The sequence below is a fragment of the Salmo salar genome, chromosome 10 (genome assembly GCF_965601325.2).
Source record: "Salmo salar chromosome 10, fSalSal1, whole genome shotgun sequence".
In the NCBI taxonomy this organism is placed as follows: Eukaryota; Metazoa; Chordata; class Actinopteri; order Salmoniformes; family Salmonidae; genus Salmo; species Salmo salar.
Window position 1 is genome coordinate 77,905,384 of NC_138300.1, and position 20,943 is coordinate 77,926,326.

The following is a 20,943-nucleotide window of genomic DNA, read 5'->3' on the forward strand; positions in this document are numbered from 1 at the left end:
GGCCAGGGCAATAAATTGCATAGTCCATACTGTGAGACGCCTAAGACAGCGCTACAGGAAGACAGGACGGACAGCGGATCATCCTCGCAGTGGCAGACCACGTGTAACGACACCTGCACAGGATCGGTACATCCGATCATCACACCTGCGGGACAGGTACAAGTTACACCAGGAACGCACAATCCCTCCATCAGTGCTCAGACTGTCCGCAATAGGCGGACGGCAGGTCCTCACCAGACATCACCGGCAACAAAGTCACCTATGGGTAGAAACCCACCGTCGCTGGACCAGACAGGACTGGCAAAAAGTGCTCTTCACTGACAAGTCGCGGTTTTGTCTCACCAGGGGTTATGGTTGGATTCGCGTTTATCGTCGAAGGATTGAGCGTTACACCGAGGCCTGTACTCTGGAGCGGGATCGATTTGGAGGTGGAGGGTCCATGGTCTGGGGCGGTGTGTCACAGCATCATCGAACTGAGCTTGTCGTCATTGCAGGCAATCTCAACGCTGTGCGTTACAGGGAAGACTTCCTCCTCCTCCTTCATGTGGTACCCTTCCTGCAGGCTCATCCTGACATGACCCTCCAGCATGACAATGCCACCAGCCATACTGTTCATTCTGTGCGTGATTTCCTGCAAGACAGGAATGTCAGTGTTCTGCCATGGCCAGCGAAGAGCCCGGATCTCAATCCCATTGAGCACGTCTGGGACCTGTTGGATCGGAGGGTGAGGGCTAGGGCCATTCCCCCCAGAAATGTCAAACTTGCAGCAGCCTTGGTGGAAGAGTGGGGTAACATCTCACAGCAAGAACTGGCAAATCTGGTGCAGTCCATGAGGAGGAGATGCATTGCAGTACTTAATGCAGCTTGTGGCCACACCAGATACTGACTGTTACTTTTGATTTTGACCCCCCCCCCCCCCCCCCCCCTTTGTTCAAGGACACATTATTCCATTTCTGTTAGTCACATGTCTGTGGAACTTGATCAGTTTATGTCTCAGTTGTTGAATCTTATGTTCATACAAATATTTACACATGTTAAGTTTGCTGAAAATAAACGCAGTTGACAGTGAGGTTTATTTTTTTGCTGAGTTTACATATCTGTAACATCTTGAAACCTGCAAGATCACAGAGGGGGTTTCTGTTGTGCGCTTGTTTAGGGTTTTATTGGTAAAAACATACCAATAAATCAGGATATCAGTTGTAACCTAAACGAGAGTCTGCGGTGTGTGTGTGTGTGGTGTCATTACTCTTGCACTGAGAACCCTTACAAGACAGAGTTGATCAGTGCTACGCAGTGCTGAGCCTCATGAAGCCTCCTCTGCCATGCCGTGGCTGCGTTTACACTGCACTTCCTATAGCGCTGTACTGACACCACACACACACTCCTTAGGGGTGACGACTAGGGCCCCACAATTTCTAGTGGAGTAATGGCCTCTCAGACACACGCACACTGCTCTCCCCTCCATAGGGGAGCCGCACTCTGCTACAGTCAGCACTCCTATAATGTAAAGCGGGTCGGCATAAATGAGGGGGGCACCTCCAAGATTAAGAATGCAGCATTAAGAGTGGCCCCGCTGATAGAGTTTCTAATGGGCCTGGAAGTGAACCAAACTGAATGGGTGCCTAGTGCTGGTGGAGGGGTGTATGTCACTGTGGATGATGAATCGGCGTAATTCTGTTCCGCCGAGCTAAAGCTAAAAGGATCTTGGATGGATGGACGACCATCTGCCTGATGGCTGCCTGGTGGACAATTCAGAGAGGAGAGTGCATGGTCAGAAAGGAATTGTGAAAGCAGCCAAGATTCCTCACAAATGAGGATGCCAAAGTAAAAAATCACTGCACAATGAGTCTAAACCAAGCTACGTCACCGTAGCATACAGTTGAGACTAGCAAACAGCCATGTGGTGTTTGCTAGTCACTGTTGTCACAGCATATTCACGTTCAGCAACTGCTACAATTTTCCTAGTCCGCAGCAGCAAGACCAGCGTGACAGTGCGGAGGGCAGTGACACCCAGCATAGTATGTGCAGCACGGGATTATATGATATGCAGGGCACCAAGCACCAAACACTGTTTTCTGACAGCGTTTCAATTTTTTGTAATTTTAGCAGATGCTCTTATCCAGAGCAACTTACAGGAGAAATTATGGTTCCTTGCTCAAGGAAAAAAAAAAATCAACAGATTTCTCAACTAGTCGGGGAATCGAACCAGTAACCTTTTTGGGAAACTCCACCCAAAAACAATCTTTCAGTATTTGCTTCATTAGTACATTGTTTGATATAGTCCCAAAATGTCTTGCATGTCAGCAATCAAGTTAGACATCTTAAATTTCAAAATCAGAAATACAGCCGTATGATGCAAAACGCATGAGTTGATGCAAAATGCATCATATCGGCTGTATTTCTGTATTTTGAAAGTTATACATCTTGAAAACTTGATTGCTGACATGCAAAACATTGAGACAATATCAACAATGGACTAATGAAACAAATGTCAAAAGATAGTTTTTGGGTGCAATTTTCCTTTAACTGCTATACCTCAGATATGGCAGATCGCTTGGTAAAATGTGCCTAAAGCTACTATTTTTATGGTGAGCTACATTGTTGAGTTTTCAGCATCCCATGTGAATCTTGCCAGTCTGGACATTTTGTGTACCATTAGATTTGGTGATGGTTTGTTTCAATGTCACATTAAAGGACAATGTATTTTTTTATGTCTCTATTTTTTTACCCCAACCAGCAATTCACTTCCTCATCCTTGTTGTGCAGTACAGGAGCTCTGAGAAAGCATGACAAAATGCTCCAAATAAGTCCTTTTAGAAACCGGAAAGCTCCCAGTATAGTGAGGTCTTTCAAATTGAAAACAGTTCAAGGTGTGGAGAAATGCTGTATGGAAAAGATGACGTGAACAACTTCTATTTTTAAAGATTTATTAGATAGACATTTGGATAGAGGGGAGATGGACACGTTCCTCTAAAAGATTCGCAGAAAATCTACCACCAGAGGAGGGGTTGAATAGACTACACATTTGAAACATCTTAATCGCTTAAGGACACCATTGGCCAATTTTATGGCTCAAAGGCCCAGATACCAGTTACTAAGACCTGCTTTAGTGACTTCTGGCCTTAACGAGGGTACCTAGAAGCCAAATTCCAATACTGTACACATGAAGTTGTGTCATTCTGAACTTTATTCGCAACGTTATATTCCATTTTGTTGCGACTGGAGTGATACCTCTCCGTCCATTCTAGCAGCAGGCTACATGGATAATGGAACAACTGGATATGGGAAACGCTAGTCTCACAAAATTGAATATAACGTTGCGGAAAAGTTCAGAATGACACAATCACATGTGTACAATATCTAAAGACCTGCATTACTATACTGAGAGCATTTTCGTTTAAAAGATTACGCATTTGGAGCATTTACTCATGTTTTTTTTTTCAGAGCACCCGTATTGCACAACGAGGATGAGGAATTGAATCACTTTTTGGGGTTTCTCACAAACACGTGAAAAAAAAAAAAGTGTCTGGACCCTTCAAAAACATGCCATTTACATTCAAAATTCAGATTTGTTTGTAAATTTAAAACAAATATCTAACTTCTCTAAGGTGAGAGTCTGGCTGGTATCTGGTACCCCTAGAGCAGTGTTTCCCAAATCCTGTCTTCGAGTACCCCCAACAGCACACATTTTTGTTGTAGCCCCAGACAAATACAACTGCAGCCTCATTTATCAAAATGCGTGCGCACAAAAAAGAATAAACCTTGCATCCGCCAGTTTTCCCAAAAAGATTGGTATTTACCCATTTTGAACATGATGGGAAAGCGTGCATAGCTCCACGCAAATCTCAAACCATGCAACTTCTAGTGGTTGATCTAGTGGTATTGCAAGCAAATATTGGTTATTTTGGGGGAAATTGAGGTGTTTGATGCACAGGAATTCTAAGAATGTTAGGCGAACAAAAACATTAAAAAGTTGGTCTAATGATAACACAGATGCATTTGCCATTGGTATGAAGATCGCATAGCAGCATGTTGCCTAATATATTTCTTTAACTTTTATTATATATACCTAAATCATATTGCAGGACATCTCTCCTTTTCTGATGACTGGTTTATTCCCGCTACGCAACAAATATTAGGCTTCCATTTATCCATCACTCATTCAATAGCCAACCATGCTCAAAAGTAAATAGACCGGTAGCCTATATGACAGTATGTGTAGGCCACAGTATTGCTTTGCGACAGGAGCGAGACATAATAGCCTATTCATCTCAGAGCCTATACCAAGGCAGGAGATAGAAACACAATCATCTATTGATAAACAAAATATTGAACAACAATTAGCATTTTGCATAGAAGTGTGGGCTGTAGCATTTACTTTTAAATTGTTTGAAAGGACAATCAATCTTGCAGTACGCATGGACAGTTTTTGGCACTCGCGATAGGAGGCATATGTCACTGCACAAGATTTTTAAAAAAAATACATTCTGCACACACATCTACAGGAATGTGATGAAATGTGCTATTGCGATTTCTTTTTAGAAACTATCCTGGCTCAGCTCCAGAATCTCCAAAACATACAGCAAATCTGGGAATTTTTCTTACCATAAAATGTGAATGGAGGGGCGTTTTCCAAGTCAGGTTTTAGTGCTCGTTCACAAGCCCACAAATATAGTATGGCTCTGATTTAACAATGACAACAATCCTAGAATCTCCACGTACCTCAGAACTAAGTAAGACATGTATGCACGGTTGATAAATGAGGCCCCTGGTTCAATTGTCAAAGTAGAATCAGTTGTGCTTGTTCGGGGCCACAATAAAAATAATGTACTGCTGGGGGTACTTGAGGACTGGAGTTGGGAAACACTGCCCTAGAGAGTTCTGGTTCACCCAATATCCGACCATCAATACATATGTATTCAAATTCATGCCTTTTAGGTGCTGTGAAATAACTTCTAACAAGGCATTGCTTATAAGGTCAAAACGCATACGGCCTATTTGAAACAAAAGTGCAAGCAGCTAGCAAAATTCAAACATCCTCTAATTAAATGTTTTTCTCTAAATGAATAAATAAACAAAACGTTGTAACAGTTATTCATAATTTGGAGCAGCATACATTGTAAAACGTGCAAAGAGGAGTTCTATAAATGTTGAACAGCATGTTAATTGCTAGGTTAACATCGCTCTATTGAAAAAGGAGAGCGGAAAAGAACTACATTCAATACCGCTTAGTATTTATGATTTCTTCTTCAGTATAGTGGATGTGGATAGTGAACCTCTCTGTAAGTGTACCATCACCAGTACTCTTTGACCTGTGAACTTGTGACCTCTAAAATGTGACAGACAAACAAAAATGGCCCCAGAAAAGATGTCTGAAAGACCTCAAAGTACATCAGAAAAAGGTAGTGCACAGGGGTAAGGATATGACAGCAGTAGCCTTTGAAATGCAGTCGGACTGTTCCAGTGACTTTCATAGGGTAGGGCAGCAGATGGGGGATCTATACTGCACACGGGTTGGGAAGGTCCTCAAACACAGGCTGCTCTTCGATCCCTCGCGCAAACAGCTTGATCAACTGGCAGTGCACTCTGGAAGAGCAGAAGACAAAGAAGAGATTGTTTTAAGCAAACAAAGGCAGGAAATCAAATCAAATGTTGATTTTCTGCACTGCACTTTCAGAAGTGGGTTACAGTGCATTCGGAATGTATTCAGACCCGTTCACTTTTTCCACATTTTGTTACGCTACAGCCTTATTCTAAAATGTATTAAATAGTATTTCCCCCTCATTAATCTACACACAGTACCCCATAATGACAAAGCAAAAACGGCTATTTTCAGGTCTCTCCAGAGATGTTCGATCGGATTCAAGTCCGGGCTCTGGCTGGGCCACTCCGGGACATGCAGACGCTTGTCCTGAAGCAACTCCTGCGTTGTCTTGGCTGTGTGCTTAGGGTCGTTGTCCAAATGGAATGTGAACCTTCACCAGTCTGAGGTCCTGAGTGGTCTGGAGCAGGTTTTCATCAAGGATCTCTCCCTCGATCCTGACTTGTCTCCCAGTCCCTGCCGCTGAAAGAAATCCCCACAACATGATTCTGCCACCACCATGCTTCACCGTAGGGAGGGTGGCAGGTTACTTACAGACTTGACGCTTGGCATTCAGGCCAAAGAGTTCAATCTTGGTTTCATCAGACCAGAGAATCTTGTTTCTCATGGTCTGTGTCCTTTAGGTGCCTTTTGGTAAACTCCAAGCAGGCTGTCATGTGCCTTTTACTGAGGAGTGGCTTCCGTCTGTCCACTCCACCATAAAGGCATGATTGGTGGAGTGCTGCAGAGATTGTTGTCCTTCTGGAAGGTTCTCCCATCTCCACAGAGGAACTCTGGAGCTCTGTCAGTGACCATCAGGTTATTGGTCACCTCCCTGACCAAGGCCCTTCTCCCCCGATTGCTCAGTTTGGCTGGGCGGGTCTTGGTGGTTTGGCCGAGTCTTGGTGGTTCCAAACTTCTTCCATTTAAGAATGATGGAGGTCACTGTGTTCTTGGGGACCTTCAATGATGCAGACATTTTTTGGTATCCTTACCCCGACACAATACGGTCTTGGCGCTCTACGGGCAATTCTTTCGACCTCATGGCTTAGTTTTTGCAATGTCAACTATGGAACCTTAAATAGACAGGTGGGTACCTTTCCAAATAATTTCCAGTCAAATTAATTTACCACAAGTGGACTCCAATCAAGTTGTAGAAACATCTCAAGGATGACAAATGGAAACAGGATGCACCTGAGCTCAATTTCGAGTCTCATAGCAAAGGGTCTGAGTCCTTATGTCAATAAGGTATTTCAGTTTTTTATTTGTCATGAATTTGCAAACATTTCTAAAAACTTGTTTTTGCTTTGTCATGATGGGGTATTGTGTGTCGATTGATGAGATTTTATTTTATCCATTTTATAACAAGGCTGTAATGTAACAAAATGTGGAAAAAGTGAATGGGTCTGAATACTTTCCGAATGCACTGTATATTTGCACAACAGGTTATAGGGAGTGGTGACGTACCCGACTTCAATGGCAGCATGGGGGAGGATCTCGCCGTCACAGTTCCAGCTGCTGTAGGCAGGGCTACAGCTGCAGGCCGGGTGGTCTCGGCAGATCTGGCTGAAGAGCCTCTTGCCATTCTCCCTCAGGTCCAACTCGGAGTCACTTTGGCAGTAGCGTGGCGTGAAGCGGAAGCGCCGCACACGGTGCACTTCTACAAAGGTCATGTCAAACTGAAGGGGAAAGAGACAGAAGTGAGAAAAAGAACTCCCTGAAACAGGGAATTGAAGAGTTAACACATCTCATGCAAACACTCCGATGGACCTGGGTTGGAGTAGCCATAAAAAACATGACATCATTGCAGTAGCCCCATCCAGTGTGGTTACCTGGTCGTATTTGCTGGTGTGGCGTAGCAGGTGGCGCAGGAAGTTGAATCGGGAGCACTTGCGTACAAGGATTAGGTCGGTGGTGCCGTCAGCGAGGTGGGCAGCGGGGGACAGGCCCTTGGGGCTACGGGGACAGGCACAGCTCATACTGGCCGCGTTGATGGCCAGGAACTTCCCTCTGATCACCCGCCACCCCCCTTTGTATTCTGGGATAGAGCAGAAATAGAGGTTGGTGCTTTTGAAATACATGCATAGTGTAGGTTTTTGTAGAGACCCATGGTGTGTGGGCTTGAGGTCATATGGGTGTTCAGGCAGAAATACTTACCACTGTCTGAAACATCTGGATCAGTCTCGCAAATCTCTGGGGCATCCTCGGAATACAGCTGTCCGTTGTGTTGGCATATGAAGCACCTGGAACTCAGGGATGGAGTGAGGACAGGGGAGAATGGAGTTGGCTAGCCAAATCTAGATGATATTTACATAGACAAACATGTGGGTATAATACTAAACTAGACAATTGGTTGTGGATATTATTGGACAGGTTGCATTTGTACAGTAGTACATACCCAGCTCTACACCTGGTCTTGTCTCGTGGAGTTCCCAATATGTCAGTTGCAGGTAGAAAAGACACAGTCCCTTCATAGTAGTGATGTGTGAGAAACGTCTTAAAACCTGCACAAACAATAGCATACAATATCATTAGCAACCAATGGCAACAGTCTACCGCAACAGTATTAAACGTTTCCTAAGTGTTAAAGCTACTCTTCTGACCTACCTGAAAAGTCGTATCTGGCTGGTCCCATCCATCGTTTCCTTTCACTGTCTGCCAGCACGTCGCCATAGAAACCATACCCAAGCAAGGACACAGAGTACCTCAGGAATGTGTTGTTGTGATGGACCGAGCACACGTCCATTGGCTGGGCATCTCCTGTGAAGAGACCACCCCCCCAAAGTCTAGTATGAGTAATCCTCCACAGATGTGTGTAGTACAGTGTCCTACACAGGTGTGACAGATTTGTGTACTTTTACTATAAAACATACACACCAGTGGAGGCTGGCGGGAGGAGTTATAGGAGGACCAGCTCATTGTAATGGCTGGAATGGAATAAATGGAACAAAGTCAAACATGTAGTTTCCATATTGTACATGAGCCTGTCCTCCTATAGCTCCTCCCAACAGCCTCTACTGATACACACCAGTGCCTGAACAACCCACCCACATGCGCTCAAACTCACATAAATGCCTACACACACCTACAGCAGTTTCCTCTCATCTCAAAACCATTGAATAAGTAGGTCACCTGCTGCCACTTGTTGGTCAGCTGAGTGTGTGGTAGGGTTAGCATAGAAGTAACAAATGTGACAAACATTTCTATGCACAATAGAGTCCTGGGGAATTCCTGGAACGGTGATAAAAGGTGGCTTATGCTACTTATCGGTGCAGTGTAAACATTTTAGTTACACTTCCTTTAGTCACTTTTAAAGGCATTTTAATGGGAAGTGCTGCCAATATTTCAATATGGATAACTGCACTCACCCACTATGATGTGTAAGGCCGAGGTCACAGGGTCGTTGATGCCTACAGTTGCATAGCAGATGCAGTCCGTCGAACCTGGATAACACACACAAACAATGGTACCTTATGTTTCTGACTACACAGAAGAAAAAACCACTCTGCACGCATGCAGGACAGAAAAGTGGAACGTGGGAATCAGCACACAGATAAGATACTGTAGTGTACATGAAATGGAACTCATCGTTGACGTATTCGTTTGTAAACAGACACAGTCAGGTCATAAACCGTGACACGATAAGATGGGACATCTTGTCAACATCAGCTATTGATAGCTTATGACGTGGTCATTGCCAGGGCAGGTCCTGGCCGTTCTGCTGCCCTAGATGAGACAAAAATAATTGCTGCCCCTGCAAGAATAGTCCCAGTAAGCAAAATTACGTAGAAAATATGTCTAAAATACGTATTCTTCCAGATGTGGAAGGTAGGTTCAATTTAGATTCTGAATGAAAAGGTGAAAATAGGTATTTTCCTGGCATTGAAAATACATATTTCACAGACAATGAAATCAGGTTAATTTTCAGTTCTGAATGAAAGTTGAAAATATGTAATTTATAGACGTCTATGTTTAGGCCAAAATCTGAACCAAAAATCAACGTCTATGGACGTGGAAATCAAGGCTGGTCAGGACTGAAAAAAAAAAAAAAAAGAAGTCCAAAAGGTGTCAGCGTCGTTCTGTGCTTACTGAGGTATAGCCTACAACAGGGATGGGCAACTACAGTCCTCAGGGGCCGGAGTGGTGTCACTTTTTGCCCATCCCTAGTCAACACAGCTGATGAAACTAATTGCATTCTAAAATGGAGATTATAATTAGTTGATTATTGGTGTCAGTTGTGTTACCCGGGGCAAAAGTATGACACAATCAGGCCCCAGAGGACTTGTTGCCCATCCCTGGCCTAGTGTCGCTTGAAATACAATTTTAGGAATGCCCATCTATGTGGTAGGCCTAGAGTTTGTAAAACACCCCCCAAAAAATAGAAGGCCGGACCAAAAACAAAAAAAGACGTTGGCGTCAGTCAGTGCTTACTGGGGTGTTGTCTACCATGTCAGCGCACAATGGAATGTCCATCCATGTGGTAGGCCCATTTTATCTCCAGCCTGTAGGCTACAGAAAAAGCCACGCACTATATCTGCTACATAACTTATGTTAGATCCTTTTTTTGACAGAATGTTGGTGGAGTGCAGCAGTGATGCGTCTCTCCAACAGCACCCTGGAGAGGCTAGCTGGGAAAGGACAAGATAAATATTGTGCGTCCTTGCCTTTGACAAAGTGGGCACTGCTTATCATAGGGCGGCATCAGCACTCACCTAAAAAGCCAATATGCCACTGGTTGAGAGAAATTGTCATTTTTGGGCAAAATTATGTGAGGTTTTATGTGTTGTTGTAGGTGCATCTTGGTCAGTTTGGCTCAGAAAATGCCACCCTTGTCAATCTGCCACCATAGGCAGCCGTCTAATGCTGCCTAATGAGCGGGCCGGCCTTGATCATTGCTGTATCAAAATAGTGGTATGTGTGCGAGTGTGTATGCTCTAACCTGCGGGTATAATGCCGATGCGCAGAGTACAGGGTACCAGCTTCTCCTCCGGGCTGTTCTGGTCCACGCCGTTGTCCCTCTGGGTCCTGGAGACCAGGCCGTGAACCATCTCACTGAACATGCCGTCCCCGCCCACACACACCACTCTGCATAGAGGTCAAAGATCAGGCCTCACACAGAGGTCAAAACAACAGCACTAATGTTTTTGTTTGCTGTTTGAGAGGAAGAATATACTGGGCCTGGGGTGGTTTTTAGTTTGGCCTGAAAACCAGAATACAAAGAGGGGCTTCCCAAACAGACTTTTGATTACTATAGCGACAAGGACATTGAGAACCCCGCAAACCGGGAACATCTAGTTAGGGTTTTATTTAACATTAGGATGACAACATCCCAAAAACATTCAACTAATGTTTAAGTTTATTTCAGAAATTTAAAAAAAATGTAATATGTACACAACATATGTAAAACCACCACAGAACATTCCCTTAATATTTTTATTAGGTTTCCAGGTAACGTAATAACAAAAGGTTTCCTGGGAAAGTTCTTGCAAGATCAGGCAAATATTTTAATACAAACATTGTATAATCAGCCTCACAACTGGACAGTTGTGTTATTAGAACCTTTGGGGGCAACCTAATGAATGTTCTGGGAACATTCACAGAACCAATTTTGGTTTGCTGGGAAATGTCTCCATCCATGACTCACCCATCATATTGCTTCAACTCAGCCTCTGTCCTCAGGTGGTCCCTGGCATGATTGGCATGCTCTGTAACTATGACAACCAACGACAAGGAAGGCGTTAGACATCTCAGGATGCTTTACATTTTTCTGCTTCCTGTAGATGGGATACACTTGAAAAGTTATGATTTTAAATCAATATATTGAACAGGTTTACAATCGACTAGATGATATCGCTTGACGGTTTCATAATTTGCACTATAATCTGAAATATTTTGGACTTTGGGAGTAATCCTTCACTAGCTTGGAGCAATATATTGAATCATTTTCCATAAAGAATTCGAGCCCCAAAGCAGCAATTTACCTTCTCTAACCATTATAACAATGTGTAGCTAAAGGAATAGTTTGTTTTCATGATTTCGTACCCATTTTAGATTTTTATTTAAAAAAAAATGCTAAACTATTAATATCTTGATATCAACCCAAGCTTCTATATTGTTGAAAATACAATTGGTCATCATTTGTGACAATGAAATTACGATGTCCACAGTGGTTCTCCAGTCTGAGAAGTTAAACGAATGTAAAGTAATCCAGTATTCATCGACCATCATCCTATCCATTAAGGAACTTGGGTGATGGATGGCGGTCGTAAATTATGTCATAATCCTGTGCGGCCTGAGAGAGCTTATGCCCATTTGCCTACAGTGAGAAATGTGACTTGGCTCATAAAGACTTATCTTTTATTAAAGCATGTTTAATGTTGTTGGCAGGAACTCACCAATCACGTCCGTGGAGATGGAGGCAAGGGTGAAGAGAGGGGCGACTTTCTGCTCGTAAATACGCTCGCCTTGCTGCTTGCCCCCATAGGGGTTGATGTACACCAGCAAATGCTTGGGTCTGCTGGCTGTAAAAAGTCAAGTGAAAGATGTTACTGGTTTTTCCAGAGACAAGGGCATAACAGTACTGACTGAGGCCCATACTAATTTCTGAGTTAGCCTTCACAAAGCATATTCAGTGACTGTAACAGTGTACACTGAATAGAGAGTCAGTAATACTCAGCCATACTCAGTGCTGTGAGCTGCTCTCTGATGGTCTGGACCCACTGCTGACACAGTGCCCCCTCTAGACAGTGAAAGGTGACGTCACTACACCGCCAGCGGTGCTGCCATGCTCTCTCCACATAGGACACTGTGGCAGGGGGACACAAAGGCAGTGGCGGGAGAGAGGCTTAACAGAACATAGATTTACTTTGCAGTATCATCTACCATATTGAATCCAATATCTGTAGATTGCTCAAGATCGTCAACATTCTTACCTGTGAATGCATATGGATAGGCCTCAGTCGATTTCTGAGGCATTTTCTGCCACCTGCCGTCATCTTTCCTCCCGCTGTCCACGTCGAGCTCCCTGACTGCTAGGATCTCAGACACTGACACACCGTGGCTGGTACCTGTTAAACACACACCAAATCAATCCGTCACAATGTGGTAGGAACCAGTGATATACCCTTTATAAATTAAATTCTTAGAGAAAGGGAAAAGCACACACAGACGTAACTGTGTGCCAGGATAATCTATTTTCAAGCATTTTTTTTTTTTTACCATCCCAGCCAAACAAACTGGTCAGGCTGTATCAATTACAGCTTGGATAGCTTTATTCTAATACAGTTTAATGGGTTGAAATGGGAGCTTTAATGGACTAATTAACAGTTTGATTTCAGCATTAGGGTGGAGCTAGTGTTGGGCTGAGAAGGCAGGGAGTGGAAGAGCCATTGGTCTTGTATCTGACGACCATCATAGAAAACACAAATGATGGATAATAACACAGCAGGTGAGATTATTTGAAGGCAGATGAGATCTTTCACTATAGTCCAAACAATACCATAGTTAGCACAATGCCTACATGAATGGTGCCTCTTATTACCAGCCTATGGCCCTTTCCTGCTGTCATCATCATCATGATCCGAGTCTGCATTTATTTGACTGTGCCCACTGCCCAGCTCAGTTCTATTAACAGCTCTATAGGAAATCAGAAACATTAATGACCTCTGAGTGACTTCTATGTTCATCATTCATTAATGCACTCCATAAAATGGCCTGTTGTGGCACAACAGAGGCCATAAGAGTTACATTATAATAAAAATACAGTTAATTTATGCCTGCATACCACAACCCAACTAGCTGAAATCAAATGCAGTTTGTGTGCTGAATGAAGTCACTTTTCAGCTATAACGACCTGTTTATGACATATCACTACTATGACATTGTCATATAGTCTTTGATGAAAGTCTACCGTTGCCGGACGTGACAAAAACCCCATTGGCTGAGGAGTGTAAATAGAGGCCACTACAGAGGAGAGGGATGGTGCAGTGACTTGGCTCAACAGGCTGCGAGGCACTATCCGTGTACCTTTGCACACAACCCTGAGGACACGGATTATGTGACAAGAGGCAGGGAGGGAGAGGTTTTTTTTGGAGAGGTTGTAGTGTGAGGAAGAATTAAATACACAGATGAGTGATGGAGAAAGTTCAAAAATCCTGAAGCCATTGTCAAAACAACATTCATGGAAGAAATACGTGCACAGATGTCAAGTTAAGATTCAGGCCAGTGTGCTAAGACACAGGCCAGGGTGCTAAGACACAGACCGAAGCGAAAGGGCATGACTCCAGTCACTTTTTATGTGTATGGGTTTTTCTTGGCAAAAACTCAAGTCACGAGCATAAAACTGATCTGGTTAAGGATTACCTCAAAGAGAGACTCAGTTGATGGTGCTAATCCTGACAATGTCTCCCAGGACCTAACTGAGAAACACGGCACAGAGGGATGGCCAACGATAACAACATGCTAGGAAACAGTCACCAAAAAGCTATTAAAAAAGGGGAAATCTGGGATTGGTAAATCAACTTTTGGACTTCTTGAAGAATATAATGTATAAATGACTAATGAGCTTAGTTCAACTTTTTTACAACTTTTTGTAAGCAATATAATTGTAAACAAACTGTTTAGCTTCATAACATGGTTTAAACTATACTTCTGATCTCATGGATGGTCAGTCTTGGCATCCATAACTACAGCCCCAACCCTCAGCTGTTTTCCAAACAGTGTTAATGAAAATGAAACAATAGGAACCATTTCTGTCTGGGCCTAGACACACAGCAGTGTATGTATGAATCACTGGGATGACGCCCCATTCAATTACATAACTTACCCACTGAGGGTGCAAAAGCCTCAGTGGAAATCTCACTGTTGCACAATGGGATGAAAATGCTACACAATAGCAGGAGGCGAGAGCAATACAAAAGTGGAATGACATGGTAAATATCAGTTTATATTAGCCCGAGAGAGAGACAGAGTTCTATAAGAATAAAGGATACTTCCCTCTAAAATGTAACTGCTGTGGTTCACGGGCCGTGAGGGTGCCAGTAACGTAACGCCGGAGAGACATTAAGTATCACATTGGTCACGTTGCAATGCACAGCCTATTCACATTTAATGATGAAGCAAAGTGGCAACAAGACACAGGAGTGTCATTGTTCTGTTTGCTACAGGTTGTTAACAACAAATGGCTCTCCTACCCCGGCGGAGGTACAGAGAGCCCAAATGAAAACCATACATCAACTGTGATGACTCAGCAAATTGTAGGTGTTAAACACACACGATGGAAAGCACCTGATCATTTTTAAGTCATGAGCATTCAAACAAAGATTTTACACCCCCCAGAACCAATGTCTCCAAGTTGAAGGGGTGCCATCCCTTTTACAAACCAGGTCAGGTCAAACCAATTAGGTCAGAGAACATTTTATGTTCACAAGGTTCCCCCTTTTTCAAACAAACGTGTTGCAGAGAATGTGGTTCATCACACCACTTTTCTTTAGATATTGTACCAACACATCTCCCTAGGACTTCCTTGACCACACGTTTTGTACATACTTATCAAGGTTGTGAACGTACTGAGGCATTTATGATGTGGGTGTGTGATTCCCTTTGGGAACATCACTGTTGGCTGAGGGCAAGAAATAACAGCACACTCCACTACAGCTAGGACCACTTGTCACCACTACACAAGAAGCTAACTGTATTTGATGTAGGCCTACATAGGTTAAATAGGATGTAAGGGACCTTTTTGCAATGACTTTGAAGTCATACTCGTCAAGCTGAGCTTCAAAATCCAGCCTGATTCAGGAGACCTCTAATCATAGCAAATGGTTTTAATTTAATCTCGCCAACTTTTCTGTCTTCTAAATCTGATCTGATCTAGAGGAACCCCATCAAATACAGCCGGCAAAAGTACTTCAAACTACTCACTCTAGCGAACACGTCACCCAATTCTTTGACCACATTGTGGTAAGTGATCCTACCTGACTCTCCTTTGTCTCTGTGCAGAAACTTAGGAAAACAGAAACCTGGAAGGGGAACAGTGGAGTTATTGTGGTTGGTTGCACCAAGATGAGCAAACGCTTGATATTTAAATTTTCCACACCAGAATATGGATTTTTTTTTGCAAAGTAAAACTTTCAGAACATCCTGCATTGGCTTGCTTTACAATTTAGCCAGGGGAGTTCAAAGTTAAGCAAGCGGTTTCCCCTCAGTAAACCACAACAATGGCAGCACAATGAATTCATTGGAGGCCAAGATGCAGCAGATTTTGTTACTGAAGTCAGTAGCGTGTTTGAGGTATGGAGCCAGCACTTGATTAAGCAATCTCTACTCCAAGATAAGGTCTTGTGTCATTCGATCCCTTTCAGCTAGAGAATGGAAGAAAAAAAATCATATGAGAAATACGAAGAATTTCATTTACCTTAGGCCTTTTGTGAAGAAAAAAAAAGTTATTTTATCAAAGACTTCATTCCCCTTCATCTGGAAAGATGATCATTTCAATAACGCTCCTTGTGATTGCTCATTTTCAGGCGTTATGTCCTTGAAACATCCAGATATCTCTGAATTGAACGCTCTTTTTACAGCTCCTGAAATGAATTGGCTCGACTCCAAAGCCCATCCATTCTGAAATAAATGGAGAGACCTTTGACAGCCTCAAGACGTAAGATGGCAGATAGAAGGCATCCAAAGAACTAACACAATACAGGGAGGCCACTAGTCGATCTCTACATAGATCTGGCGCCTTCAGAAAGTATTCACACAGCCCTTGACTTTTTCCACATTGTTGTGTTACAAGCTGAATTTAAAATTGATCATATTGAGATTGTGCCTAGGCCAGTGACACACACAATACTCCATAATGTCAAAGTGGAATTATGGTTATACATTTTTACAAATTAACTACAAACGAAAAGCTGAAATGTCTTGAGTCAATAAGTATTCAACACTTTTATGGCAAGCCTAATAAATAAGTTCAGGAGTAGAAATATGCTTAACAAGTCACATAATAAGTTGCAGGCACTCACTCTGTGTGCAATAAGTGTTTAACATTTGAATGATGACCTCATCTCTGTACCCCACACTAGAGGTCGACCGATTAATCGGAATGGCCGATTAATTTGGGCCGATTTCACGTTTTCATAACAATCGGTAATCGGTATTTTTGGCCACCGATCTGCCGTTTTTTTTAAATATATATATATATTTTTTCACACTTTTATTTAACTAGGCAAGTCAGATTAAGAACACATTCTTATTTTCAATGACGGCCTAGGAACGGGGGTTAACTGCCTTGTTCAGGGGGGATTCGTTTTTGCAACCTTCCGGTTACTAGTCCAAGGCTCTAACCACCTGCCTTACATTGCACTCCACGAGGAGCCTGCATGGCAGGCTGACTACCTGTTACGCGAGGGCAGCAAGAAGCCAAGGTAAGTTGCTAGCTAGCATTAAACTTATCTTATAAAAAACTAATCAAACTTAACATAATCACTAGTTAACTACACATGGTTGATGATATTACTAGTTTATCTAACGTGTCCTGCGTTGTATATAATCGATGCGGTGCCTGTTAATTTATCATTGAATCATAGCCTACTTCGCCAAACAGGTGTTGATTTAACAAGCGCATTTGCGAAAAAAGCAGTCGTTGCACCAATGTACCTAACCATAAACATCAATGCCTTTCTTTAAAATCAATAAACAAGTATATATTTTTAAACCTGCATATTTAGTTAATATTGCCTGCTAACATGAAATTGTGTCACATCTCTAGCGTTCATTGCACGCAGAGTCAGGTTATATGCAACAGTTTGGGCCGCCTGGCTCGTTGCGAACTAATTTGCCAGAATTCTACGTAATTATGACATAACATTGAAGGTTGTGCAATGTAACAGGAATATTTAGACTTAGGGATGCAACCCGTTAGATAAAATACGGAACGGTTCCGTATTTCACTGAAAGAAAAAAACGTTTTGTTTTCGAGATGATAGTTTCCGGATTCGACCATATTAATGACCAAAGGCTCATATTTCTGTGTGTTATTATGTTATAATTAAGTCTATGATTTGGTAGAGCAGTCTGACTAAGCGGTGGTAGGCACAAGCAGGCTCGTAAGCATTCATTCAGAGAGCACTTTCGTGAGTTTTGCCAGCAGCTCTTCGCTGTGTTTCAAGCTGTTTACGACTTCAAGCCGGGTGGGTATAATTTGTGGAACGTTCCAACAGGAATCTATTCCAAAAACTTCGTAAATAACAAGGTTGCCAAAAAACAACGCATACAAAGTTGTATTGCGGCAGAATAAGATACCAGGTAGTGAGTGGTCTATTTCATTGCGTTTTTCACTCATCACATTTATTCCGAAAAATGTCTGTCCTCACTCTGGTTGCCTATGGACAAACATTAAGAATAAGCTATGTGGTGAGTTGATGCCTATTCGGCAGCAAGTTAGCTACGTTTGTATGCGTTGCTATTTTGTATGCGTTGTTGGTTGGCAACCTTTTACTTTACGTTTTTTGGAACAGATTCCTGTTGGAACGTTCCACAAATTATACCCACCCCTTCAAGCCTGTCAACTCCCAAGTTTAGGCTGGTGTAACCGATGTGAAATGGCTAGCTAGTTAGCGGGGTGCGCGCTAATAGCGTTTCAAACGTCACTCGCTCTGAGACTTGCAGTAGCTTTTCCCCTTCCTCTACATGGGTAACGCTGCTTCGAGGGTGGCTGTTGTCGATGTGTTCCTGGTTCGAGCCCAGGTAGGAGCGAGGAAAGGGACGGAAGCTATACTGTTACAGTGGCAATACTAAAAGTGCCTATAAGAACATCCAATAGTCAAAGGTATATGAAATACAAATCGTATAGAGAGAAATAGTCCTATAATAACTACAACCTAAAACTTACCTGGGAATATTGAAGACTCATGTTAAAAGGAACCACCAGCTTTCATATGTTCTCATGTTCTGAGCAAGGAACTTAAACCTTAGCTTGTTTACATGGCACATATTGCACTTTTACTTTCTTCTCCAACACATTTTTTTGCATTATTTAAACCAAATTGAACATGTTTCATTATTTATTTGAGGCTAAATTGATTTTATTGATGTATTATATTAAGTTAAAATAAGTGTTCATTCAGTATTGTTGTAATTGTCATTATTGAAAAATAATAATAATTACAAAAATAAAAAATAATTAGAAAACAAATCGGCCGATTAATCGGTATCGGCGTCTTGGTCCTCCAATAAATCGGTATCGGCGTTGAAAAATCATAATCGGTCAACCTCTACCCCACACATACAATTATCTGTAAGGTCCCTCAGTCGAGCAGATTCAACCACAAAGACCAGGAAGGTTTTGCAATGCCGCACAAAGAAGGGGACCCATTGTTAAATGGGAATATCCCTTTGAGCATGGTGAAGTTATTAATTACACTTTGGATGGTGTATCAATACACCCAGTGACTACAAAGATACAGCCAGCCTTCCTAACTCCGTTGCCAGAGAGGAAGGAAACCACTCAGGGATTTCACCATGAAGCCAATGGTGACGTTAAAACGGTTAGAGTTTAATGGCTGTGATAGGAGAAAACTGAGGATGGATCAACAACATTGTAGTTACTCCACAACACTAACCTAAACGACAGAGTGAAAAGAAGGAAGCCTGCACAGAATAAAAATATTCCAAAACACACATCCTGTTTGCAATATGGCACTAAAGTAAAACTGCAGAAAAATGTGGCAAAGACATTAACATTATGTCCTAAATACAAAGTGCTATGTTTGTGGCAAATCCAACAACACACCACTGAGTACAACTCTTCATATTTTCAAGCATGGTGGTTGTTGCATCATGTTATGGGTATGCTTGTCATTGGCAAGGATTAGGGAGGTTTTCTTGGATAAAAATTAACAAAATAAAGCTAAGCACAGCCAGTATCCTAGTGGAAAACCTGGTTAAGTGTGCTTTCCAACAGACACTGGAAGACAAATTCACCTTTCAGCAAGACAATAACATAAAACAGTAGGCCAAATATACATTGGAGTTACTTACCAAGACGACATTGAAAGTTCATGAGTGGCCTAGTTTTGACTTAACTCGACTTGAAAAATATGTGGCAAGAATTAAAATGGCTGTCTAGCAATGATCAACAACTAACTTAACAGAGCTTAAAGAATTTTAAAAACAATAATATGCTAATTTTAAACAATCTAGGTGTGCAAAGCTCTTAATAAGATACTTAACCAGAAAGAGTCACAGCTGTAATCGATGCCAAAGGTGATTTTAACATGTACTGACTCAAGGGTGTGAATACTTATGGAAATTAGATATGTTTACATTGTCAATAAATTTCTAAAAACATGTTTTCACTATGTCATTATGGGCTATTCAGAGTAGATGGGTGAGACAATAAATATGCAATAAATGTTGAATTCAGGCTGTAACAACTAAATGTGGAATAAGTCAAGGGGTATGAATACTTTCTGAAGGCACCATATATCGTCCACATAAGTACTACAGGATAAAGTGTGTAACTATGATATCTGTTAAAGCAATTGCTGTAAGTTAAGATGGGACCGAAGAGGATGGCTGACGTTTTACATGCACCTAACCAATTGTGGTTAGTTTTCTCAAGCTCTGTCAGGTTGGAAGACAACGCAGAAGTGGCTTTGGGACAAGTATCTGGATGTCCTTGAGTGGCCCAGCCAGAGACCTGAAAATATCTGTGTAGCGACGCTCCCCATCCAACCTGACCAAGCTTGAGTGGATCTGCAGAGAAGAATGGGAGAAACTCCCCAAATACAGGTGTGCCAAGCTTGTAGTGTCATAGCCAAGAAGCGTCGAGGCTGTAATCGCTGCCAAAGGTGCTTCAACAATGTACTGAGAAATGGGTCTAAATACTTATGCAAATGTGATTTTAAAAAATAACAAAAATAGCCAAAAAATTATCAAAAACATTTGCCTTTATGGGGTATTGTGTGTAGGTTGATGAGGGAAAAAACAATTTAATCAATTTTAGAATAAGGCTGTAACGTAGCAAAATTTGGTGAAAAGTAAAGGGATCTGAATACTTTCCGAAAGCACTGTACAGTGTACCAGCCAAATTGTATGGAGCCGCTCTGGAAAGTCAGTTTTCCCATGCCATTTAAAAACACTAGCCAGATCGTTCCTATTTGTACAACTGTACTGGTTTGGCTACCAACAACCACAGAAAGTGGTCGACCGATTAATTAGGGACGATTTCAAGTTTTCATAACAATCAGTAATCGGCCTTTTTGGACGCAGATTATGGCCGAATACATTGCAATCCATGAGGAAACTGCATGGCAGGCTGACCACCTGTTATGCAAGTGCAGTGTCAAAAGGACCTTGTGGCTGCA

The 20,943-nt window shown here is 42.3% G+C and overlaps 1 protein-coding gene across 2 annotated transcripts in view; it reads right to left on the minus strand.

Moving 5' to 3' along the window:
• Positions 1-907: 907 nt before the first annotated feature.
• LOC106561037 (ceramide kinase) overlaps positions 908-20,943 on the minus strand; it is a 36,891-nt gene continuing 16,855 nt past the window's right edge. For both annotated transcript variants that reach the window (XM_014124604.3, XM_014124603.3), the window contains 12 exons: positions 12,514-12,648; positions 12,264-12,386; positions 11,977-12,102; positions 11,226-11,292; positions 10,521-10,666; positions 8,950-9,024; positions 8,189-8,341; positions 7,980-8,085; positions 7,739-7,824; positions 7,414-7,619; positions 7,049-7,260; positions 908-5,586 (listed from right to left, as the gene is read on the minus strand). In XM_014124604.3, the coding sequence (XP_013980079.1) occupies positions 5,499-5,586; positions 7,049-7,260; positions 7,414-7,619; positions 7,739-7,824; positions 7,980-8,085; positions 8,189-8,341; positions 8,950-9,024; positions 10,521-10,666; positions 11,226-11,292; positions 11,977-12,102; positions 12,264-12,386; positions 12,514-12,648 (1,523 nt within the window). In that variant the 3' untranslated portion in view covers positions 908-5,498. The remainder of the gene's footprint in view (positions 5,587-7,048; positions 7,261-7,413; positions 7,620-7,738; positions 7,825-7,979; positions 8,086-8,188; positions 8,342-8,949; positions 9,025-10,520; positions 10,667-11,225; positions 11,293-11,976; positions 12,103-12,263; positions 12,387-12,513; positions 12,649-20,943) is intronic.